Consider the following 20,532-nt stretch of genomic DNA (forward strand, 5'->3'; position numbering starts at 1 on the left):
GTCCCCATCTACGATAAGACCCACAATAGCAGAGTCATCAGAGAACTTCTGTAGATGACAGGTTGATGTATTGTATGTGAAATCTGCAGTATAGAGAGTAAAAAGAAATGGTGCCAAAACTGTTCCCTGCGGCGCCCCTGTACTACAGATAATAGTATCGGACTGGCACTCCTTGGTCCTCATATACTGTGGACGGTTTGTAAGGTAATCAAGGATCCAGGTGATTAGATGATGTTCCACCCCCGAATCAACCAGTTTCTCCCCCAGGAGCATGGGCTGAATGGTATTAAAAGCACTGGAGAAGTCAAAGAACATTATTCTCACGGTGGCCCCAGCTCTCTCCAGATGAGGCAGGGCCCTCTGCATCAGATGTATGACAGCATCATCCACACCAATTCCAGGCTGATAAGCAAACTGCAGTGGGTCCATAGAGGTCGAAGATAGCCAAGAACCAGCATCTCCAGGGACTTCATCAGCTGAGATGTTAACGCCACCGGCCTGTAGTCATTGAAGTCCTTAGGACGTGATGACTTTGGGATGACGTATTGGGGTTAGTATAGGATTTTAGGTTAAAGTATTAGAGATATCAAATGGGCACAACAAATAATGTAATTAAAATATAGTGCTATAGATTATTTGTGGAAGGGGGCATCAAACCAACTCTGTGTTAAAAATGTAAGTGTGTGTCCTCTTTGTAGGGCAATTGGAACTACGGTATACTGCATTTTAAATTACTGTACACAGTTCTTTTGTCGAAAGCCTTAATTTTATATGATAAGCTAGTTAGACATAATTGTACTAGGTAGACTAAATACAGTATTTGTCCCTTATTCCTAGGTGTTACAACAGTACTAACCATGACAACACTAAGTATCAGTGCACGGAACTCACTGCCAAAAGTTGCCTATGCTACTGCAATGGACTGGTTTATAGCTGTTTGTTATGCCTTTGTTTTTTCTGCACTTATTGAATTTGCAACTGTAAACTACTTTACCAAAAGAAGTTGGGCCTGGGACGGAAAGAAAGCTCTCGAAGCAGCAAAGATAAAGGTAATGATTTGAAATCTTAAGTGCATGGTTCAAAAATGTTTCAATTTGAATGTTTCAATTTGAATTTTTAAAATGAGTATATTTAGAGCATTGTTCCTGCTACAGTAGGATGAGTAATCTATAAATGACAGTGTTAAAAAATGTATTACAAAGAAAAATCATGTTAACTGCACAGGGTTGTACTGAACAGCATATTCCCAATAAACATAATTAGGATGAAGTTATACATAAAATTCAATTTAATTAGTTTCCAGATTTAAGTAACATGAGAACAGATAAAGTTCTGAATTGAATTTGCACATTTGCCTATTACAGTAGGCAGATTGGGCTTCTATTTCCATAAGCAGCAAGCAGAATTGGCCTTCTGTAGTTATCACATGAGAACCACAGGAACCCGTTCTGATGGCTTCTGTGGTTAATTGAATTTCCCTGAAAGAGTAGAACTAAAAGAAACATAACATATATTTCTGATATTATATTGTAGTCTGATGGTGCTGCATTTACTGATTTCATGTGCTAAATACATAACTGAAGAGAACAGTTTTTGGAGAACAAAACTAATACCTAACATTTAATTCCCTAATGTCAAAAGCATCAGTTTTTTAACAGGTTATGTCTTTATAATGTTCTACTCAACTGGGAAATAAAGGCGCTTTTAAAAGGCAAAATTTAAAACCTTTATTGACATTTGAATTTTAGTTCCCACTCTCTTTGACCACTTTTTTTACTAGGTATTCAGGGGCTCTGCCTCCCTTAAGTTGTGAACATTTTTATTGAGAGGATGTCGTGGGTAGGGGAGGGTGCTTGTGTGTTGTGGGTGGGGTGTTGGCAGGTGCGTGTTTACATGTGGTGGTGGACTTACACATGTGGTTGTTTGGCGTGTTGGTGTTGCGTGTTTTTTTAGGTGCAGGAGTGAGTGTAAGTTGCGTGGGTGCTGCTGGTGTGGAAGCGGTTGTGGTGTGGGTGGGAGATGGATGGGTGCATAGTTACTGCATGAGGGGGATGTGCAGGTGTAGCGTTGCCTTGGCTGGGTGCAGGGGTAGTGCATTTTTTTTTCATGCGGGGCTGGCGTAGGTGGGTGCGTGAGTAGCATGGGTGTGGTGCAGCATGTGTGGGGTTTGCGCAGGTAGAATGGAGGTTGTGCATTGGTGCAGTAGTTGTGGGAGGCTGTGTTGCGGGTGTGCTGGGGCCGGGGTATATATATATAGTGTGGGGTGTATATAGATATATTATTAGGGCTGGGGTATATATAGTGTGGGGTATATATATATATATATATATATATATGCTGTGCAGGGGTCCGGCACTGTAAGCCTCCTCTTAGCTTACTGGGTTGACCTGGCCCGGGTGCTCGTTTACCCAGAGTGGAGCTCTGGTACATGAATATCTTAAATGAAAAAAACGTCACTCCAGGCACTTTGTAAAGGTGAAAAGACTTTATGCGTCTGTATAGATACAGACGCATAAAGTCTTTTCACCTTTACAAAGTGCCTGGAGTGACGTTTTTTCATTTAAGATATATATATATATATATATATAAATATATATTAGGGCTGGTGTGTGTATATATAGTGTGGGGTGTATATAATATATATATATATATATATATTGCACATTGGACACAGAGGAGCACACTACTGCTGGTGGTAATCAGGGATGAAAAGCTGCCTTGAAAATTTGGATTTATTTCCAAAGGATTTCTCTATTGTATGCTCATTGGAGAATAAGGCTGGGATTGCAGTTCTGATTTGAAAGTTAAAGTTGAACTTACATATATGGGACGTTTCTATCGACGGTATTGATACCTGGTCAATTTTAGAGCCCCAAATTGATTGATATCCCTACAATAATTGCCTATAAGAAGAGTGATTAAAGAACACACTAAAAAAACAACTATATATAAAAGTAAGATCACATCAAATGAAACATTTACTTATTTGGTACTACAATTAATCTCAACATAGAGAATTTTAATCTTTGAAATAAGGAGAAACTTCCCATACAGACCAATAAAGATGTTTGTAAAGCACCCCTGATGAAGTCTCTTAGCGAGACGAAACGCGTCGGGCTGTTATTCTCATCCATTGTCTAAAAGAAAATCCTCTGACAAGGAACTATTTTTTGTTTTTAATAAATGTTTTATATATTTGTAAAATTTTGTCTATGGATGATTTGAATTAAGGAAAGACAAAGAAATATTGGGCGCTACTTAACACTATTGTGGTGGTATATATATATATATATATATATATATATATATATATATATATATATATATATTGGTAATGGATATTCCAATATCCTTTGGCAAATTAATGACGGATGCTCATCGGTTGATGTAAGGACCCAACACGTGTTGTCATTATCATGACTTCCTCAGGGGCAAAGGTGAACCGATAAACTGTAAATTATGATACAGTGATGTAAATACATTGTTCACAGTAATTGATACATCAAAACATTTTAAAATTAAAAAAGAGCGAATATCATGAGCACAAACAGGTTAGAGAGGAAGAAGGAGCAGAAAGACGAGCATATATTTCACCATGGAGGAGTATATTGGGGAACCATTGTGATTGAGGTTTAATTGATAGGTGGTATGATTTCATTAAACATAATACATACCTTTATCTGTGATGTAAATCCAACGCATAAAAAAGAAGAAGATGCTGCCTGTAGAGTACAGGCAGGATAACCTTCCGGTGTCCAATAAATATATAATGAATAAATCACTTACCATGGTAAATGGTATATAAATCTAAGTTTCCAGGGTAACACCCTAACATTTTATTTAAGGAACGAAAAAGTTCTTACATACCGTTGGTGAAAAATCCTTCTGGAAAAAAGGTATATGCTCAGATGAGCTGAGGGTCTAGGACCTTGTACAGCCAACTACCGTATCTATCAAATGAAATTGATGGCTATATTCAGTGTGTGATACTATGATACTATGTGATACTATGATAGACACAGACTAGCGGATATAAACATATACCCCTTTTACACCAAAAACCCTGGTCGGACCCTGGTCTTTGAACGCTGGAGTTTCCAGGGTCTGACCCTGCTTTATACCCCATTTACACAGCACTTTGACCTGAGTCGGACCTGGGTCTGCACCATTTACACTGAACCTGGGTCAGCCCAGTGTATATATATATATATATATATATATAATATTATATTTATATAAATATATATATATAATTACTACTGCTGGAGTAACATTTTTGTGGGGGTAGATGGGGGGTGCTGTTCCTGGGTGCTGGGAGGAGTTTGGGAGTTTCTTGTGAGTTTGCTAGACCACAAAAAATGATAATGTTATGAAAGCAAGCAGGGGGGGGGGGTACCTGTCCCTGTGGCTGCTGAGGGGAGAGGGGGTACCTGTTAGCCTGAGGTCAGAGCAGAGGGGATGATGTGCGCCGCTGCTGTACCTCCCCCCGCAGCCGCGAAGTTCCTGCCACGAATGTACAGTCAGTGGCGGGGGTCCCTCCGGCGCATGGGAACTAGTACTAGTTCCCATGCGCTGGAGGGACCGCCGACACTGACTGTCCATTCACCGCAGGGACCGGATGCCGGGGGGTGGTACAGCAGCGGCGCACATCATCCCCTCCGCTGAGCTCCGACCGCAGGCTGACAGGTACCCCCCCCTCCACAGCAGCCGCAGGGACCCCCCTCCTCCCGCAGCAGCTGGGCACAGCTTCCCCAGCGTTGCCTGGACCCGCAGCAGGACTATTTACACCGGCATTTACACGGGTCCTATCCGGGTTCTACCCAGGTCAGGACCTGGGTAGAGGACCCGTGTAAATGGACACGGATATACCCCATTTACACCGCCGATGATCCGGGTATGACCCGCCGCTGACCCGGATTTTTCGGCGGTGTAAAAGGGGTATAACTGTATAAAGGAGATAGCCAAATTGGGTAGATGGCTATAAAAACTCCATATAATAAACTATATAGAAGAAGTATATATGAAAACCTGTATATATATTTGCATTCAGGTAACAATGGAAACAACAATCCAAAGTGATAAGAGCTATTTATGCAAGAGTGATGATCTCTTATCACTTTGGATTGTCAATTCACTTCAGTGACAATTCACATCAGATTTCAATTCACTTCATTCAATCAATCAATCATTCATTCACATTTATTTGTCAATGATGCATACAACAAGTGAAGCAAAGATTAACATGTTACATTTCTTTTCTTCGCACAGAAAAAAGAACAAGAATCTCTTGGAAGAAAACCCATCAATACATATGGCGGAGGAAGAATAACATATACACCAAATATTTCCAAAGACCTGACTTCATCTGTCATCCCAAATGCTGCTTCCCTACATATGGCTGTGGAAAACAATTGCCCAGAAACTAAAAAGACTTATAACAGTGTCAGTAAGATTGACAAAATGTCTCGGATTGTTTTTCCAGTTATGTTTGGAACTTTCAACTTAGTTTATTGGGCGACATATTTAAATAGGGAACCTGTTATCAAAGGGGCTGCCTCATCCAAATCATCTCAAGTTTTGCCAATACATATTTGAGCCATATCTTTGCAATTGACTATACCAATGAAAATAATAAAGCAAGACCAGGATATTATTTTTGTGCAGAATATTTAATATTTTGTTTTGGGTTGCTTGTTTCGCATGATTGTCACTTACCATATTTGCTCATTTGAATGTCTTACATCAAATTTTTTTAAAAAAACCCTAAAACAACAAAAACAGATTCCTGCACCAAAAACCTTGTCTCATGAACACCAATGTACAATACAACTTTACAATGAATATATTATGTATAGTTTTTGTAAATTCTGTACAGCATATCCTGTTTGTTAGTTGCTTGACTTCAGGTGCAGCCGATATTATCAGCTCTTCAGTAGTTAAACATAAGAAGGCACAGGAATGAAAGCTAATTAATATGGTATTTTTTTACAGTTCAAGGTATCCTAAGCCATATACATATATTACCATAAATTAATAAACATGAACCTCACACACTTTATGGTTTTAACTTGATATCTGGCTAAGACCAATAAGAGAGATAAATAAAAATAAAATGGACATAAGTTTGGCCTGTGCCTTCTTAAACATATACAGTATATCACCAGATTTGCTATATTCCAATATTGCAGCTATATGTGGCAATACAATCGGCTATATCTGTTTCTAGAGTTGTAATGTAATCTAATATGTTAGGGCAAAACAGTTGATATATGTGCCATATTTTTAAACAATTTATGAAAATATTTTTGTGTGAGAAAGAGCAACATTAGATTGTTAATAACTAGCACACTGCTGCATGGAATAATGATGCAGAGTAGGTCTAGAACTATATATTTATGCACTTATGTTGTAATATTGCTGTGAAGAAAACTTTACCAATACAGTGTCAATCTATGTACAATGCCTTCTACAGTTTTACACATTTGAATGTTATTGGCTCAGATAGTAGAAAACTCTTGTCCTCTACTGCCAATGTGTATCTTTTTTTTTTCCAATATTTATTTATTAGTATGATAATATGCTGTACAGCAAAGTAACTTGTATCTTACCAAGATTGTTTATTTACAGAAAATGTATTTGTATTGATTGATCTCAATAGAGACGTTATCACTATAGCAGGTTGAATTCAAACACTGGTAATTGGTATATTGGCATGTGTTTATTCCCATCTCTGCTCACTGTTACAAACATAAAATTGAAAATTTGACTGAGCAGACAATGCTTATTTAATCTGATGGCCTAAAAGACTATGGGTGACATTTAATAGGATGAGAGATTCAGAAAGTGAGAGATTTGGTAAGAAAGCGAGAGATTTAGAGCTGTAATCACTAAAGGCCCCCTTACACTTGTCCAACTTATGGTTCAACAAGTTGGACCTGATTGACTCGAAATTTATCCTATGTGCAGGAGGATCCATCTCTTGCAATCTCTTGGTTATACCCAAGGGCACAGGATTGTGCATTGTGTCCTACACATCAGGAACATCAGATTTTTTCAGACAGGCACATCAGATTTTGTCAGATAAATTGACTCAATCCACCTGAATTGGGTAAAATCTCACAAGTGCTAGGGGCCCTTTACACTTCAAAATCAAACTGGTTTTGCAGTGTAGTGTAATTGACTGCCACTTTCAAGAAACTGGAGATTTCTTACCAAATCTCTCACTTTCTGAATCTCTCATCCTATTAAATTACCCCATATAACTTGAAAGTATATACCATTTAGACAATCAAAATCATGAATTGTCATTTTTAGGTACAGTAAAAGTAAACACCTTTAGGTAATGTAAACCACATCTAGGATTTTTTTCTTTTTCAGTTTATAACTTAATCTAATTTTAACAGTATTCATTGACTTTTACTACAAGTTTGGATTTTTGTTATGCCAAAATTAAAATGTAATGATTCATAGTGGGCCTAAAACAGAAACTAACTTTCCAGCATCAACGTTTCATCTTGGACCACAATAAAGGTGTTTTTCGCCATCTAATTGCTATAATTAGTTTTTTTATTTAACACATATCAAAACATATTTAACACATATTAAAACAGTGCTTTATTATTAATTTTTATTTAATTTTTTTATCATCTTTTTTATAATTTGTCAGCACATTTTTACTTTTATTGCACCTGGATGCGGGATAGAGCTGAACTGTGTCATATCGATGAGTATAACTAACACTGTTTATGTAGTATAAATGTCTTGTTGAAAAACACAAAAGGAATCAACAACAATAAAAAAAAAATCTGGAAAGCATTCACAAATTAATACATTTGAAATAGAATAACAATATCAGAAAGTACTTTATAATTTAAAACAAATTGTTTCAAAGTTACATTTAATATTAATACCCCTTTCACGCAGAAAATAAAATTCCCAGGTGAAGCAGTTCCACCTGAGAATTTCATGAAATATATGTGTAATTTTTCTGTGTGAAAGGGTCAATCTGGATCTTAAACTCTGGATCTCCGGCGCCACCACTAGGCAAATCTAGGCATTTGCCTAGGGCGCCGGCCACTGGAGGGCGGTATTTCGCCCCCCCTTGCCGCCCGGGTACCTGTCCTGCGGCGTATATGTGCGTAAAAGCTGGCGGCAGCAGCAGCGGGGGTCCCTGCAGTCAATAAGAAATAACGAGCGCTATCCGCCGGGCTATGCGGAAGCGCTTCTGTTTTGGAAACACTGGCCGCACGCTGATTGGCTGAAATTCAGCCAATCAGCGTGCGCCGTGCGGCCAGTGTTTCCAAAACAGAAGCGCTTCCGCATAGCCCGGCGGATAGCGCTCGTTATTTCTTATTGACTGCAGGGACCCCCCGCTGCCGCCGCCGCCGCCAGCTTTATAGCGCCGCAGGACAGGTACCCGGGCGGCAGACACAGGGGCGCCCCCACCCCGACTTGTCTGGGGCGCTCTGATGCCTTGCACCGGCCCTGCCGACCTTGCAAATTACCAGGGTCAGAGACCCGAAGTTTAAGATCTGGGTTGACCCTTTCACACAGACAAAAACCCATGTAATAGAGCAAATCTCCGGGTCTGAATTTTAAACCTGGAGATCTGCTCTCCTGTGTGAAGGGGGTCTAACAGCGAGCAGCTGAATAACCGGAGCTTCAAAAGCCAGATAATTGATGGGTTATTCGGCCGCAGCTGTGTGAAAGAGGTATTAGAAATTTTAAAAGTTTTATCTTTACTTAGCCAGTTGATGGGGGGCAGGATTAACTATGAATGGTGAGACCCTTCAGTTATGTCACATATAACAATGTTAATCCATCTGTGTACATTACTTAATTGTATTCAGTAATCTGACTATTTTCTTCTGCCATATTACTATGCAGTAACTAAACAGGTAAAACAAATGTGTAAAATAATTTTTTATAGTTAATAAAAGGTAAAAATAAATAAATTATTGAGAATATTTATCTGGATAGTGATGCTTTTGTGTTTCTGTTATTCATTTTTGTACAGCAGAGAATAAGGCATGCTAAACTACTAGAAATGTGCACTAATTATTCTAAAATAAAATACGTATCACATTAGAATAAATGTTGATGTATTTAAATTATACAAAAATCTTAATTAGTTGACTAATTTGACTATTATTGTTGTTTTAGGAAAAATGGATAATCTAAATCCGTAATTCTTTATATTAAAGAAATAATGGTTTTTGTTCTTTTGTTATTGTGCTCATTTAAAGTACAATATTCATATAAGGTAAATTACATTGCTGTTTCTTAGGTTAAATGTATTCTCTATTTACTATATATCAATATTTTTAATTGCAGAGATTTGTGATTTGAATAATACATTGTAAAACAAGAATATAAAAAAATCCAATACATACAGCATATTATAGTGAACTAGTAGTAGAGTATATTACTGTTCATATTTATTGCATACAGTATATATTATTGTCTTTATGAAAGCTTAGCAATTGTCAACTACATCCTGGTTTCAAATTATAGTAGAAAATGTTTGAATGGGCTTTTTAAAGTTGAAGTTAAATATATTGAATTATCCATAACATAATATGTTGATTACTTTAAAGGCTAAAGGCCCCCATACACTAGCCGATTTTGGTCAGATTTCAGCCAGATCAGTCGGATCTGGCCGAAATCGGACCAAAATCGGCTAGTTTTGATGTCCCCTCAGATCCGATGCGCGGTCCCGTGCGCATCGGATCTGCGTCGGGTGGTCGGACCTGCTGCACGTCCGACCACCCGACTTGGGACCTAGTGGGGCGGCGCAGCGGTAGAGGGAGCAGGGGGGGCTGGGGGGGCTGCGGGGGACACAGGCGGCATTGAGCCGGGCAGGGGGAGCCGGCGGGAGCTGTCAGTACGTAAGGAAAAAAAAAAAGCCCATACAATGAATGGGCAGCCTGTGATTGGCTGAGCGCTCTCTTAGCCAGTCAGCAATTGGCTGAGAGAGCGCTCAGCAGCCAATCACAGGCTGCCCATTCATTGTATGGGCTTTTTTTTTTTCTTCGGTACAGACAGCTCCCGGCTCCCCCTGCCCGACTCAGCTGTAAGTAATTGCCGCAGCTGTGTCCTCCGCAGCGTCCGTTCCCCCAGCCGCCTCAATGTCCCCCTGCCCCCTTCACATTGCAGCTCCCCTGGAGTTGCAAATGATACATCGCATGCGATGTATCATTTGCAAAACTTGGCACATCAAGTGCCAAATCGTGTGTCCCCCTCCCGGGGAGCTGCAGGGGGGAATCAGGTCCGACTTGTCCTTAGGACAAGTCGGACTAATGTATGGGGGCCTTAAGGCCTACATACAATTAGCTGGGATAATTTACTGCAGCTAATGTATTCTGCCGGGGTTATCCAATTTCCATTATATATATAGAACTTTTTGGGGATTATGCTTCAGGTACCTCATTCTTGATAACTAGCCCTCAGAGCCACAGTAACACTTGGGATCCGGAACTTGTCCCGGATCCCATGTTATATCGTGAAATAATGGAACACCTTTCTCCCAAGAAAAAAAGGCTACAATTGGATAAACTGATAATGACCATCTGTCGTAAATAAGATATTTTGGGAGATAAAAGTTACTGGGGCTAATTGGTTTCCAGCCTATAAATAATTTTTCGATCTTTCCCCTTAACCCTTTGAGTACAAACATCTCTGTGAGAGATGTGCAAAATATCCACAAAAAATACGAGTGTCGCTGTTATATAAAGTCAAATAAAAAATGCTGTGTAAAAAAAGATAATATTTCCTATATAAGGTAAACATTTCATGCCCTTATGATGAAAAAAAAAATTTGCTTGCCAATTTTCACACCTATTTTTACATATTAACTTGGCATACAAGGGGTTAAAATGGGTAGGTTGAACACAGATATTTATAGTACATTACAAGTATAATTAATACATTTTATTTGGGATGATACACTTGCTTTTGGAGTATATACACTATAACACTCATTTATGATGCAGTTTTCTACTCTTCAAGGTGCTTATCAAATACTTTCCTGTACATACTGTATGCTTAGCAACTAACATAGAAATTGCCTAAAAAACAAAATCATTAACTTTGAATGTACAGTATTAGCGCAAGTAAGAATGCACAAGCCAGGCTGCTTTGGTCTATAATAAGCAGCTTTGTGGAAGATAGGAATTATCATTTTGTTAAAAAAAAGCTCAAGTAATTCTTGGGATGGGACTTTACATTGCATTATTGTAAAATTGTATTTTACTCCCAAAGTTAAAGTTAATTTAAAGCACTATACTGAGTGCAATTTGAATGGTATATAAGGGGTACAACAAAAATAACATAAGTTGTGATGACTATATTTTTGTGTTTTATATATACTGTTGATTTAAAGTAAAAAACAAGTTTACAGTAAAGTATGTTTTTTTTTGTCCCATCTTCTTAACTAAAGTAATGCTTAAATTATGAGTTACCATAGTCAGCTCTTATGAATAGTATTCAGATGTCAGCATAACGTATGGGTCTCAATTATGCTTCAGTATATTAAAAAAGTGACCTTGGGGCACATCAAGAAAAGGCATGGTACAATTGCAATTACTAGCATCTCTTAGGCCAAGTACAAGTATACAGACCATTAGTTTTACTAGTATATGTCATGTTCTCTCTTTTATAAATAAGCTAACATTTATTAATAGTTTTCCATTCAATGGTATTTCTTCACACTGTCCACCAGATTTTACAGGACTCAATAGTGAATCTGAAATGAAGATATGTATGGAAGTTTTTTATCTGGTATACTTTGGGATTTGGGATTTTGTGGTCAATGCTTTTTGAAAAGCCCATTGAACAATTTTAGCCATTTAACTATCATCATGTACTGTAAATTGTATAAGACAAAATGGAATTTGTTGGAGTTATCCGATATGCAGAAATTGATGCTCATTTTAGTTACTTAGGTCTATATTAAGAAAATTGTTCATAATGTCCACATACATTGGACATTATGAACATGAACAGTATTGATCATAATGTCTATTGTATATTGACTTCATTTGTAAAGAATTTGGAAGAGCAACATGTTTGAGTTCATTTACCAAACTAATTTGTTCTTCATTTATGTCTGCTACATATGTGTTAATGTTTTAAAATGATTGTGTTTGGTAAAAAATAAATAGTTTCATCCATGCAATAAGGGCCTATATATTTGTTGACATACTGCATGTACAAAACGTCTATGATTATGGACATACAGTAGCCATACATTTTCTTGATAATGCATTCTTATTATGTTATTCTCTGTTTGGCAACACTCTTAGATGTATATGTATCTTTTGAAACAAATATTGCTAACTTAATGTATTTTAATTGTTTGTACATTTTTAGCAAAACCAATACTAAATATATCAATTTACACCTTTTTAAATAATTGTTGCATTCTTTTTTCTAATAAATGTACATGAATGTAAAAAACACTGTTATGAGATAATTTCAAATATACAAATCATTATATATGCCATTATATTAGCCATTGTATTAGTTGCCCATTCTTTAGATTCTCGTGTTTCACTAATAGGCCCCATACATTTACCATGTATTGCCCCAAATCTGCATTCTGCTGATGATAGGGTTTTGGAGTCTTGAACATATTGTAGATCTCCAATTCAACAATTCTGACCAAAAAATAATCTGGTTCGGCGAGTTCTTGGAAGATCATCAATGTTCAGATCAACATTTGCAGCACTGATATATGGCTCACACAAGATATAAGTTCCCATTTTGTTTTCTTTCCATATGTTTATTTGTCAATTGTATAGGTAAGACTACAATAACACTGTATTAGTTTGCAAAGATTAGTATGATTATGTTTAGGATTTGTGGAATGTACTTGTACCTGCTGCAAGTGGTTTACCAAATTTCTGAATATATCATTATACTTCAAAATAGACATGGCAGCAAAATATTTTGAAATAAATACATTTAGAACCTAGGGCTCAGCAGTTGTGACCCCAGTAAAACCAGATAAGAATAACAATCATTTCAAATGATATATTTTGGGCTAGTTACTCTATTGATCATTAACAACTGGGCTTAAGTATGCATTGTATTTTTGCTTTATATTGTCAAAATGCTACAGTAAATGTTCTTGTTATCACTGTTCTATTCACTCTCTGCTTCTACTTTCAATTTGTACCCAGCTGCCTTAAATCCTAACTAGCTTTTACTTATTACTGTATCTTAAACAAAATCAGTGAAGAAAATAAGCTCCCTTTTTCTCAGTAAAATAAAATTAAAAACTGTGGTGGAAATTTACTAAGGTCTTTTCGTAAAAAACAGGTGTATTTGCATACAGAAATACACCTATTTTTTTACAAATTTGTTTTTTTCGGGATTCACTATCCTGAAAATACGTAAATTTGTATTCGTATTTATGGCACATTTGTATTTGTATTTACAAATAAGAATGTATTTGCCATCGACAGAATACGATTAGGAATCACCATTCAAAAGATACTAAGTGAAATACGGCCGTCAATTACCGGCAATTAGCGGGATATGGCCGCTAATTGCCTGTAAAATACTCCACCGCCATAACCAGCCCCAGGCTCAGAGCCGGTCCTGGTTTTAAAAAATAAGGGGAAAAATCTAATTTTTTAAAACCAGCACCAGGCCCAAGGGCCGGTCCTGGTCCCACAATATAGGGGACAAAACTAGTAGGGGTTCCCTGTATTTTAAGAACCAGCACCAGGGCCAACAAGCCAGCAAGGTGATGCCACAGTCGGGGGTAGACTTTTTATACAAGCCCCCCAGCCAAAGCATTAACCCCCTGACCGGTCAGCCTGTTCATGGGTCCTGGGGGGGTGGGGACCACCCATTGAAGGGGTCCCCCCTCCAGAATTTACCTACCCAGGCTTAAGCCTGGGGCTATCTCCGATACCCCCACTATCCACGTCGGCATGGAGTTGATTTTATATAGTGTGGCGAGCACAGTGAGCCACCGAGCCTGAAGCGTGGCGAGCGCACGTGGACTACTTTACATGTATTCTCGTCGATTGCGTTGATTGCATCATCTCATGCATCTTATGCCGCACAAACATATAAGATGCATGAGATGCTTGAGATATCAGCCCCACACATACAATCTAGATCGTGGGCGCCGTGCTAGGAAAGCAGTACCAAGAAATGTATATAACACATGTCACTTTGGGAATGTGAGCCCATCTGAGCTCTGGGCCCCATGGCAGCTGCACCCTCTGCATGAGCATCTAGTACTCTCTCTATCTACATATATAGGTCGATGGGGATAGCGGCACTTGATAAATAATACACACATCAAAGGCAGATTTGCCAACGTTTTCAAAGCTCCTGTGGCTTTTTATCAAGGCTTTTTTTAGAAGAACAAACTAACTAGAGTGCTACTGGGTACCTTTCATGTGTCCTGGGTGCGCCTACTGATGTCATCATCCATATAAGCGCTTGCTGGGAGGCGTGGAGGGAGACCACGAAGTCCACAGGGGTACCTGAGGAAGGAAATCCTACTCACCTGGTCCCCGGCGAGGACATCGGCATCCTCTCCGGCAGACGCGCTGCTCCCGGCTGCTGTGGTACCCGCTCTCGGACTGAAGAGGCGCAGAGATGTTTCATCTTCCGCGCCTCTTCTCAGAATGATTCCATTGGCCGCCTAGCGGCCAATCAGGAGCCGAGAGAGTCGGCTCCTGATTGGCCCTAGGCGGCCAATAGAATCATCCGGAGGAAAGGCGCGGAAGATTAAAATCTCTGCGCCTCTCCAGTCCGAGAGCGGGTACCACAGCAGCCGGGAGCAGCACGTCTCCCGGAGAGGATGCCGATGTCGTCGCCGGGGACCAGGTGAGTAGGATTTCCTTCCTCAGGTACCCCTGTGGACTTCATCGGATCCTGGACCCCGGACCAGCCCCGGAACCAGGACCAAGGCCCCGGAACCGGACTCTTCTGCCCTGGAGCCCCGGAACCCCAGGACCAGCCCCGGAACCAGAACCAAGGCCCCGGAAACGGACTCTTCTGCCCTGAAGCCCGGACCCAGGATCCAGGGACCAACCTACGGGCTCAAGGTAGGTAAGTATCAGTATGTGTGTGTTATGTGTGTATTAAACTTTTATTTTTCAGGGTGTCAGTGTGTTTTATTTCACTATTTTTTGTACTGTAGAACTACAAGTGCCAGCGGGCCCTTTAATGCCCCGCATGCTGGGACTTGTGGTTCTCCAAGTCCCAGCATGCGGGGTAGGCTTGCTGGGACTCATAGTTCGCCAGTAGAAAACAATAGTTTATCTTCTTTTTTTTACACTATCCATCAGCCCGATGCCCACCGCCCAGGGGCATCGGGGACAGCCCCGGACTTTCAGCATGGGCTGGTAAGTCCTGGAGGGGGGGACCCCTTCATTGGGGGGTCCCCACTTCCCCAGGACCCCTGCCCATGCTGACCAGCCACGGGGATAATGCTTTGGCCGCGGGACCTTATATAATAAGTGTCCCCCGGCTGTGGCATTACCCTGCTGGCTGGTTGGGTCCGGTGCTGGTTCTTAAAATATGGGGGACCCCTAGTCATTTTGTCCCCCGTATTTTGGGAACCAGCGCCGGACCTTGAGCCTGGTGCTGGTTTCATTAAATCAAGGGGACCTCTATTTGTCAGGGACCCTGATTTTATGTCACCAGCACCGGCTCAATGAGCCTGGGGCTGGTTATGCTCTGGCGGGGGACTCCGCGCTGTTTTTTTTTTTTTTTTATTTGCGCTTTCCTGCAAACGTGCGATTTTCAGACATGAAAATCGCACATTTTCCGGACTAAAGACATCGCACCACCTCGCACCTATTCGCACTATTTGGCCCGTTTTTCGCATCTCATTAAATATGCGAAAATCGGGCCAATCTTGCAATTTGAAAAAGTGCTAAGTGGTACGATAAAAAAAACGCGCATTTATCTCATCCCATAGAATGTCACCCATAGTGTTGCTAAAGATGAGACAACAGTGCACAATGCTACAATATGCTGGAAATAAGAATACCAAGGTCCCCCCTCCAGAATTTACCTACCCAGGCTTAAGCCTGGGGCTATCCCCGATGCCCCTGTGTGATGGGCATCGGGCTGATAAATTGTGTGAAAAATAGAACAAAACTATTGTATATTGCTGTGGAACTATGAGTCCCAGCATGCGGGGCATTAAAGGGCCCACTGGAACTTGCAGTTCCACAGCAATACAAATAGTTAAATAAACACACTGACACACAAGAAAAATAAAACTTTATTGCATACATAGCACTCATACAGATAATTACCTATGTTGATCTCATAGGTAGGTCTACGTCCGGTCCTGAAGAATAACTTTGGGTACCTGTGGAAGCAAATTATACTTATAAGTCTCCTCCAGCATAGATCAGTCCTCTTGGTTCAATGTAGGATCCCAGGGATCTTGGCAAAAAAATAAAATGCTGAAACTGAACCATGCCGAACTGAGGAGAAGCTGCTTGGTGTCTGTGTTGACATTGTGCGACTCCTCCTCCCAAATGCCGCTATTGGCCGGCTAGCGGCCTAGCAGTTCCTGATTGGCCGCTAGCCAGCTCCTGAGTGGCACTAGGCAGCTAGCTTCGGGAGGTGGAGCTGCACGATGTCAACACAGACACCGTGCGGCTAAGGTTGCCCTCCAGTTGATTTTATACCATGTTATACCATGTTACATTGAGCAGGTCCAGGGGCAGACCTAAATCTATTGTAGACCCCCAAGTCAAAAGTTTGTAAGGGCCCCTATGTACCATCCAATGGTAAAGAAATGGGTACTGCTTTCCTAGCACGGCGCCCGTCTCATTGATTGTATGCCTTAAGTTTAAGGTACTTAAGGCATACAATCAACGCGATGGACCCGATTTTTTAATCTCATAGATCTTATGCATCCATAAGATGCATGAGATCCATGAGATAAAAAATCGTGAGCCCCCAATAACCATTGTTAACGCCACCAGCACTATCAACGCCAACCTGAAGTGAGGGGCGGCGGTATGAGTCCTCCGACCTTTTCATACCCCCACTATCCACGTCGGCATGGAGTTGATTTTATATAGTGTGGCGAGTACAGCGAGCCACCGAGCCTGAAGCGTGGCGAGCGCAGCGAGCCCCGCGAGGGGACGCGGACTACTTTACATGTATTCTCTTTGATTGCGTTGATTGCATCATCTCATGCATCTTATGCCGCACAAACACATAAGATGCATGAGATGCTTGAGATATCAGCCCCACACATACAATCTAGATCGTGGGCGCCGTGCTAGGAAAGCAGTACCAAGAGATGTATATAACAAATGTCACTTTGGGAATGTGAGCCCATCTGAGCTCTGGGCCCCATGGCAGCTGCACCCTCTGCATGAGCATCTAGTGCTCTCTCTATCTACATATATAGGTCGATGAAGATAGCGTCACTCGATAAATAATACACATATCAAAGGCAGATTTGCCAATGTTTTCAAAGCTCCTGTGGCTTTTTATCAAGGCTTTTTTTAGAAGAACAAACTAACTAGAGTGCTACTGGGTACCTTTCATGTGTTCTGGATGCGCCTACTGATGTCATCATCCATATCAGCGCTTGCTGGGAGGCGTGGAGGGAGCCGCTGCACCTGACCAGTGTGGCCAATCAGTTTTAAGAAAAGTTGCTATGGAGACATACGAATAACACACAAAACAGTTACAGTGAATACATAAATTTAAAGAGATGTCACTACATATAGTGTTGCTAAAGATGAGACAACAGTGCACAATGCTACAATATGCTGGAAATAAGAATACCATTGCTATTAAAGTGGACAATGGTTCTTCTTTTATTTCAAATAAGCAATGGCAGTCAGCCAGTTCCCCACATACAGCACATACTGGGGTTTATTCTGGTTGGTGCGGCCAAACGTGCGTACGTTCCATATCAACGTACGCTCTCCGTACGCGGCCGTTGAGGTAAAGTCCACCCACAAAACAGCCGCATACGTACGGGCACAAACACCGACAAAGGGGAGTGGTGTACAATTGAGCGTACGCCAACGTACACGGACGGCTCACCCCTTAGACTCCGACAACTGGCGTACAACAGAGCGTACGCCACCGTTTACGGACGTCTCTCGTCCGTCTTCCCACCGACTGTTTGCGGCTATCTGAGCGTACACCACCTTGCACGGACGGGTCTCTATTGTTTTCAATGGAAAACTCAGCGTATGCCACCGCTCATGAGAGTGAGCGTACGTCAGTGCACGCTGGCATACCCTTTACATATATGGACCTGCAAATCTTGCCTTTCAACTTTAATTAAGACAATTAATTAATTATTCTAATTGTTATTTAATAATTGTTTTCTATTAACTCAATTGTCTACCTTAATAAAGACCCTAATAAAACAACATTTTAACCCTCATTACATGTATATTTGTTATGTTCTAATGTGGCATTTTAATCACTATCTATGTGTCCCCACATTGCTTTTACTTTTAAATAAATTTATGTTGGTGTTTGTGTGTATGTACTAAATTATGTCCATAATTAGTTTGTCCAAAATGTGTAACATGTATACCTACCCTGATGTTATGTGTGATGTTTTAATCTAACAACATTAAACATTCATGCATTTTCACTATGTGTTATTTAACTCAAAAACACACACATTCACACAGCAATCATTACCCCTCACCTCAAATTACAAATATAAGTTAAATTACACATCTGTATGTACCTGCCCTTACAAACCCTCTAACATTTGTATAATTAAAAACACAGGCAACTTCTAACTGAATATAAACTTTTATTTTTGTGAAACATAAAAAACAAAAAAATCAAAAAATTAAAAGAGGGCCTCCAGGCGCAAAAAAAGTATGTTTAAATACAGCAGGGTTAAAAAAAATTCCTGCACAATCTGGGCCACATCTTCCTGGTGCTGTTCAGTGTCTGTAGTGAAGGGAAAAAAAAACATTATATTGAATATATAATATACACAAATGTTTGTTGTATTTGTACATAATAAGAAGTTGTGAGTTAATTGTGAAGGCCACATACATTTTTCGGTACTTGTGAGTTATCTGGGCTGCCGATTTTTTGATTGTATGCCTTAAGTTAAGGCATACAATCAGATGCGATGCGATGCGATATCGCATCGCATCGCATGCGACCATCGGATGCGATGACCCGATTTTTCCATAGGAATCAATGTTAAAATGGACTGAGTCCTTTTCATACCCCTACTATCCAAGTGGGCATGGAGTTGGATATAAACCTGTGGCGAGCGTAGCGAGCCACCGAGCCCGAAGCGTGGCGAGCGAAGCGAGCCCCGCGAGGGGACGGTATTCTGTGTCCCCTCGCGGGGCTCGCTACGCTCGCCACGCTTCGGGCTCGGTGGCTCGCTACGCTAGCCACAGGTTTATATCCAACTCCATGCCCACTTGGATAGTAGGGGTATGAAAAGGACCCCTTTTTCCCATTGAATTCCATGTTAAAATGGACTCAGTCCATTTTAACATTGATTCCTATGGAAAAATCGGGTCATCGCATCGCATCGCATCCGATGGTCGCATGCGATGCGATGCGATGTGCCCGATCCGACCCGATTTAGAAATCGGCAGCCCGGATAACTCACAAGTACCCATTTTTCAACTACATTGAAACTAATATGTTAACACACACATACTGTACATATTACATAACATTAAATAGATTCCTCCTTCTTGGATGAATGTATGCTGTATCCCAATTGGTAGTTTTGTTTTGGGGGACTCACCTCTAACCTCACAATTAGGCTGTGCTATTTAAGGGTTATGACATTGTTGCGGCTTAAGCACTCCTTACTATTTTAAATTTAGGACATTGCTGTACAAATTATTGGCCTAAAGCTATGTTTGTAAAGCATGCATCCGCATGGCCTCACACACTATGAACAAAACAATCTATAAATTAATGTTGCACATCATGCTGGGAACACCTGGACCCACATAACTACAACACCACTAATGTCGGATATGTCATTGGATGTACTGTTATGTCAATTATTCAAGGGGTGAGCCATGGCCACACTCAAAAAAACCACCAAGGGGACCCTTGTTCCTGGAGAAGGACAGGCCACACCTCATGGTCGACCTGCAGTGATATGTTGCAACTAATGATGATGTTGAATACACATATGTGGTTGTTGTGATTGTTTATGTGTAGAAATGTGTAGGTAAACATTAGCCACATTATTTACTTACGGCTAGTTGAGCCATCCTGCTCGCCGCTGGTTGGGTGTCCGGTGGTTGGGGGGTCAGGAACAAGGGGGATGGGATTGGAGTTTGGATAGAGGTAGTGGGTTGGAGTGGGGATTGGAGAGGTTTGGGGGTGGGTGGTGGGGAGGTGTAGGGGGGTTGGAAATGGGGTGGGGAGGGGGTAGGGGTAGGGGTGTGGGTGGGGGTAGGGGTGTGGGTGGGGGTAGAGGAGTGGCTGGTGGAAGGGGATGTTGATATGGGGTGGGCTCCAGCAGGCCCCAATGTGTCCTCCTCCTCCTCACGGTCTTCCTCCTCC

General features: G+C 40.8%; 1 protein-coding gene across 4 annotated transcripts in view; it reads left to right on the forward strand.

Moving 5' to 3' along the window:
• The window catches only part of GABRA5 (gamma-aminobutyric acid type A receptor subunit alpha5), a 176,535-nt gene extending 168,395 nt beyond the window's left edge, over window positions 1–8,140 (forward strand). For 2 of the 4 annotated variants that reach the window (XM_083168577.1, XM_083168575.1), the window contains exons 9-10: window positions 838–1,049; window positions 5,269–8,139. In XM_083168577.1, the coding sequence (XP_083024703.1) occupies window positions 838–1,049; window positions 5,269–5,595 (539 nt within the window). In that variant the 3' untranslated portion in view covers window positions 5,596–8,139. Of the gene's footprint in view, window positions 1–837; window positions 1,050–5,268 lie in introns of all 4 variants that reach the window. The other 2 variants (XM_083168576.1, XM_083168578.1) reach the window with 2 other exon arrangements.
• Window positions 8,141–20,532: the final 12,392 nt, after the last annotated feature.

This window comes from Crinia signifera, chromosome 2 (genome assembly GCF_055691185.1).
Source record: "Crinia signifera chromosome 2, ASM5569118v1, whole genome shotgun sequence".
Lineage (NCBI taxonomy): Eukaryota > Metazoa > Chordata > Amphibia > Anura > Myobatrachidae > Crinia > Crinia signifera.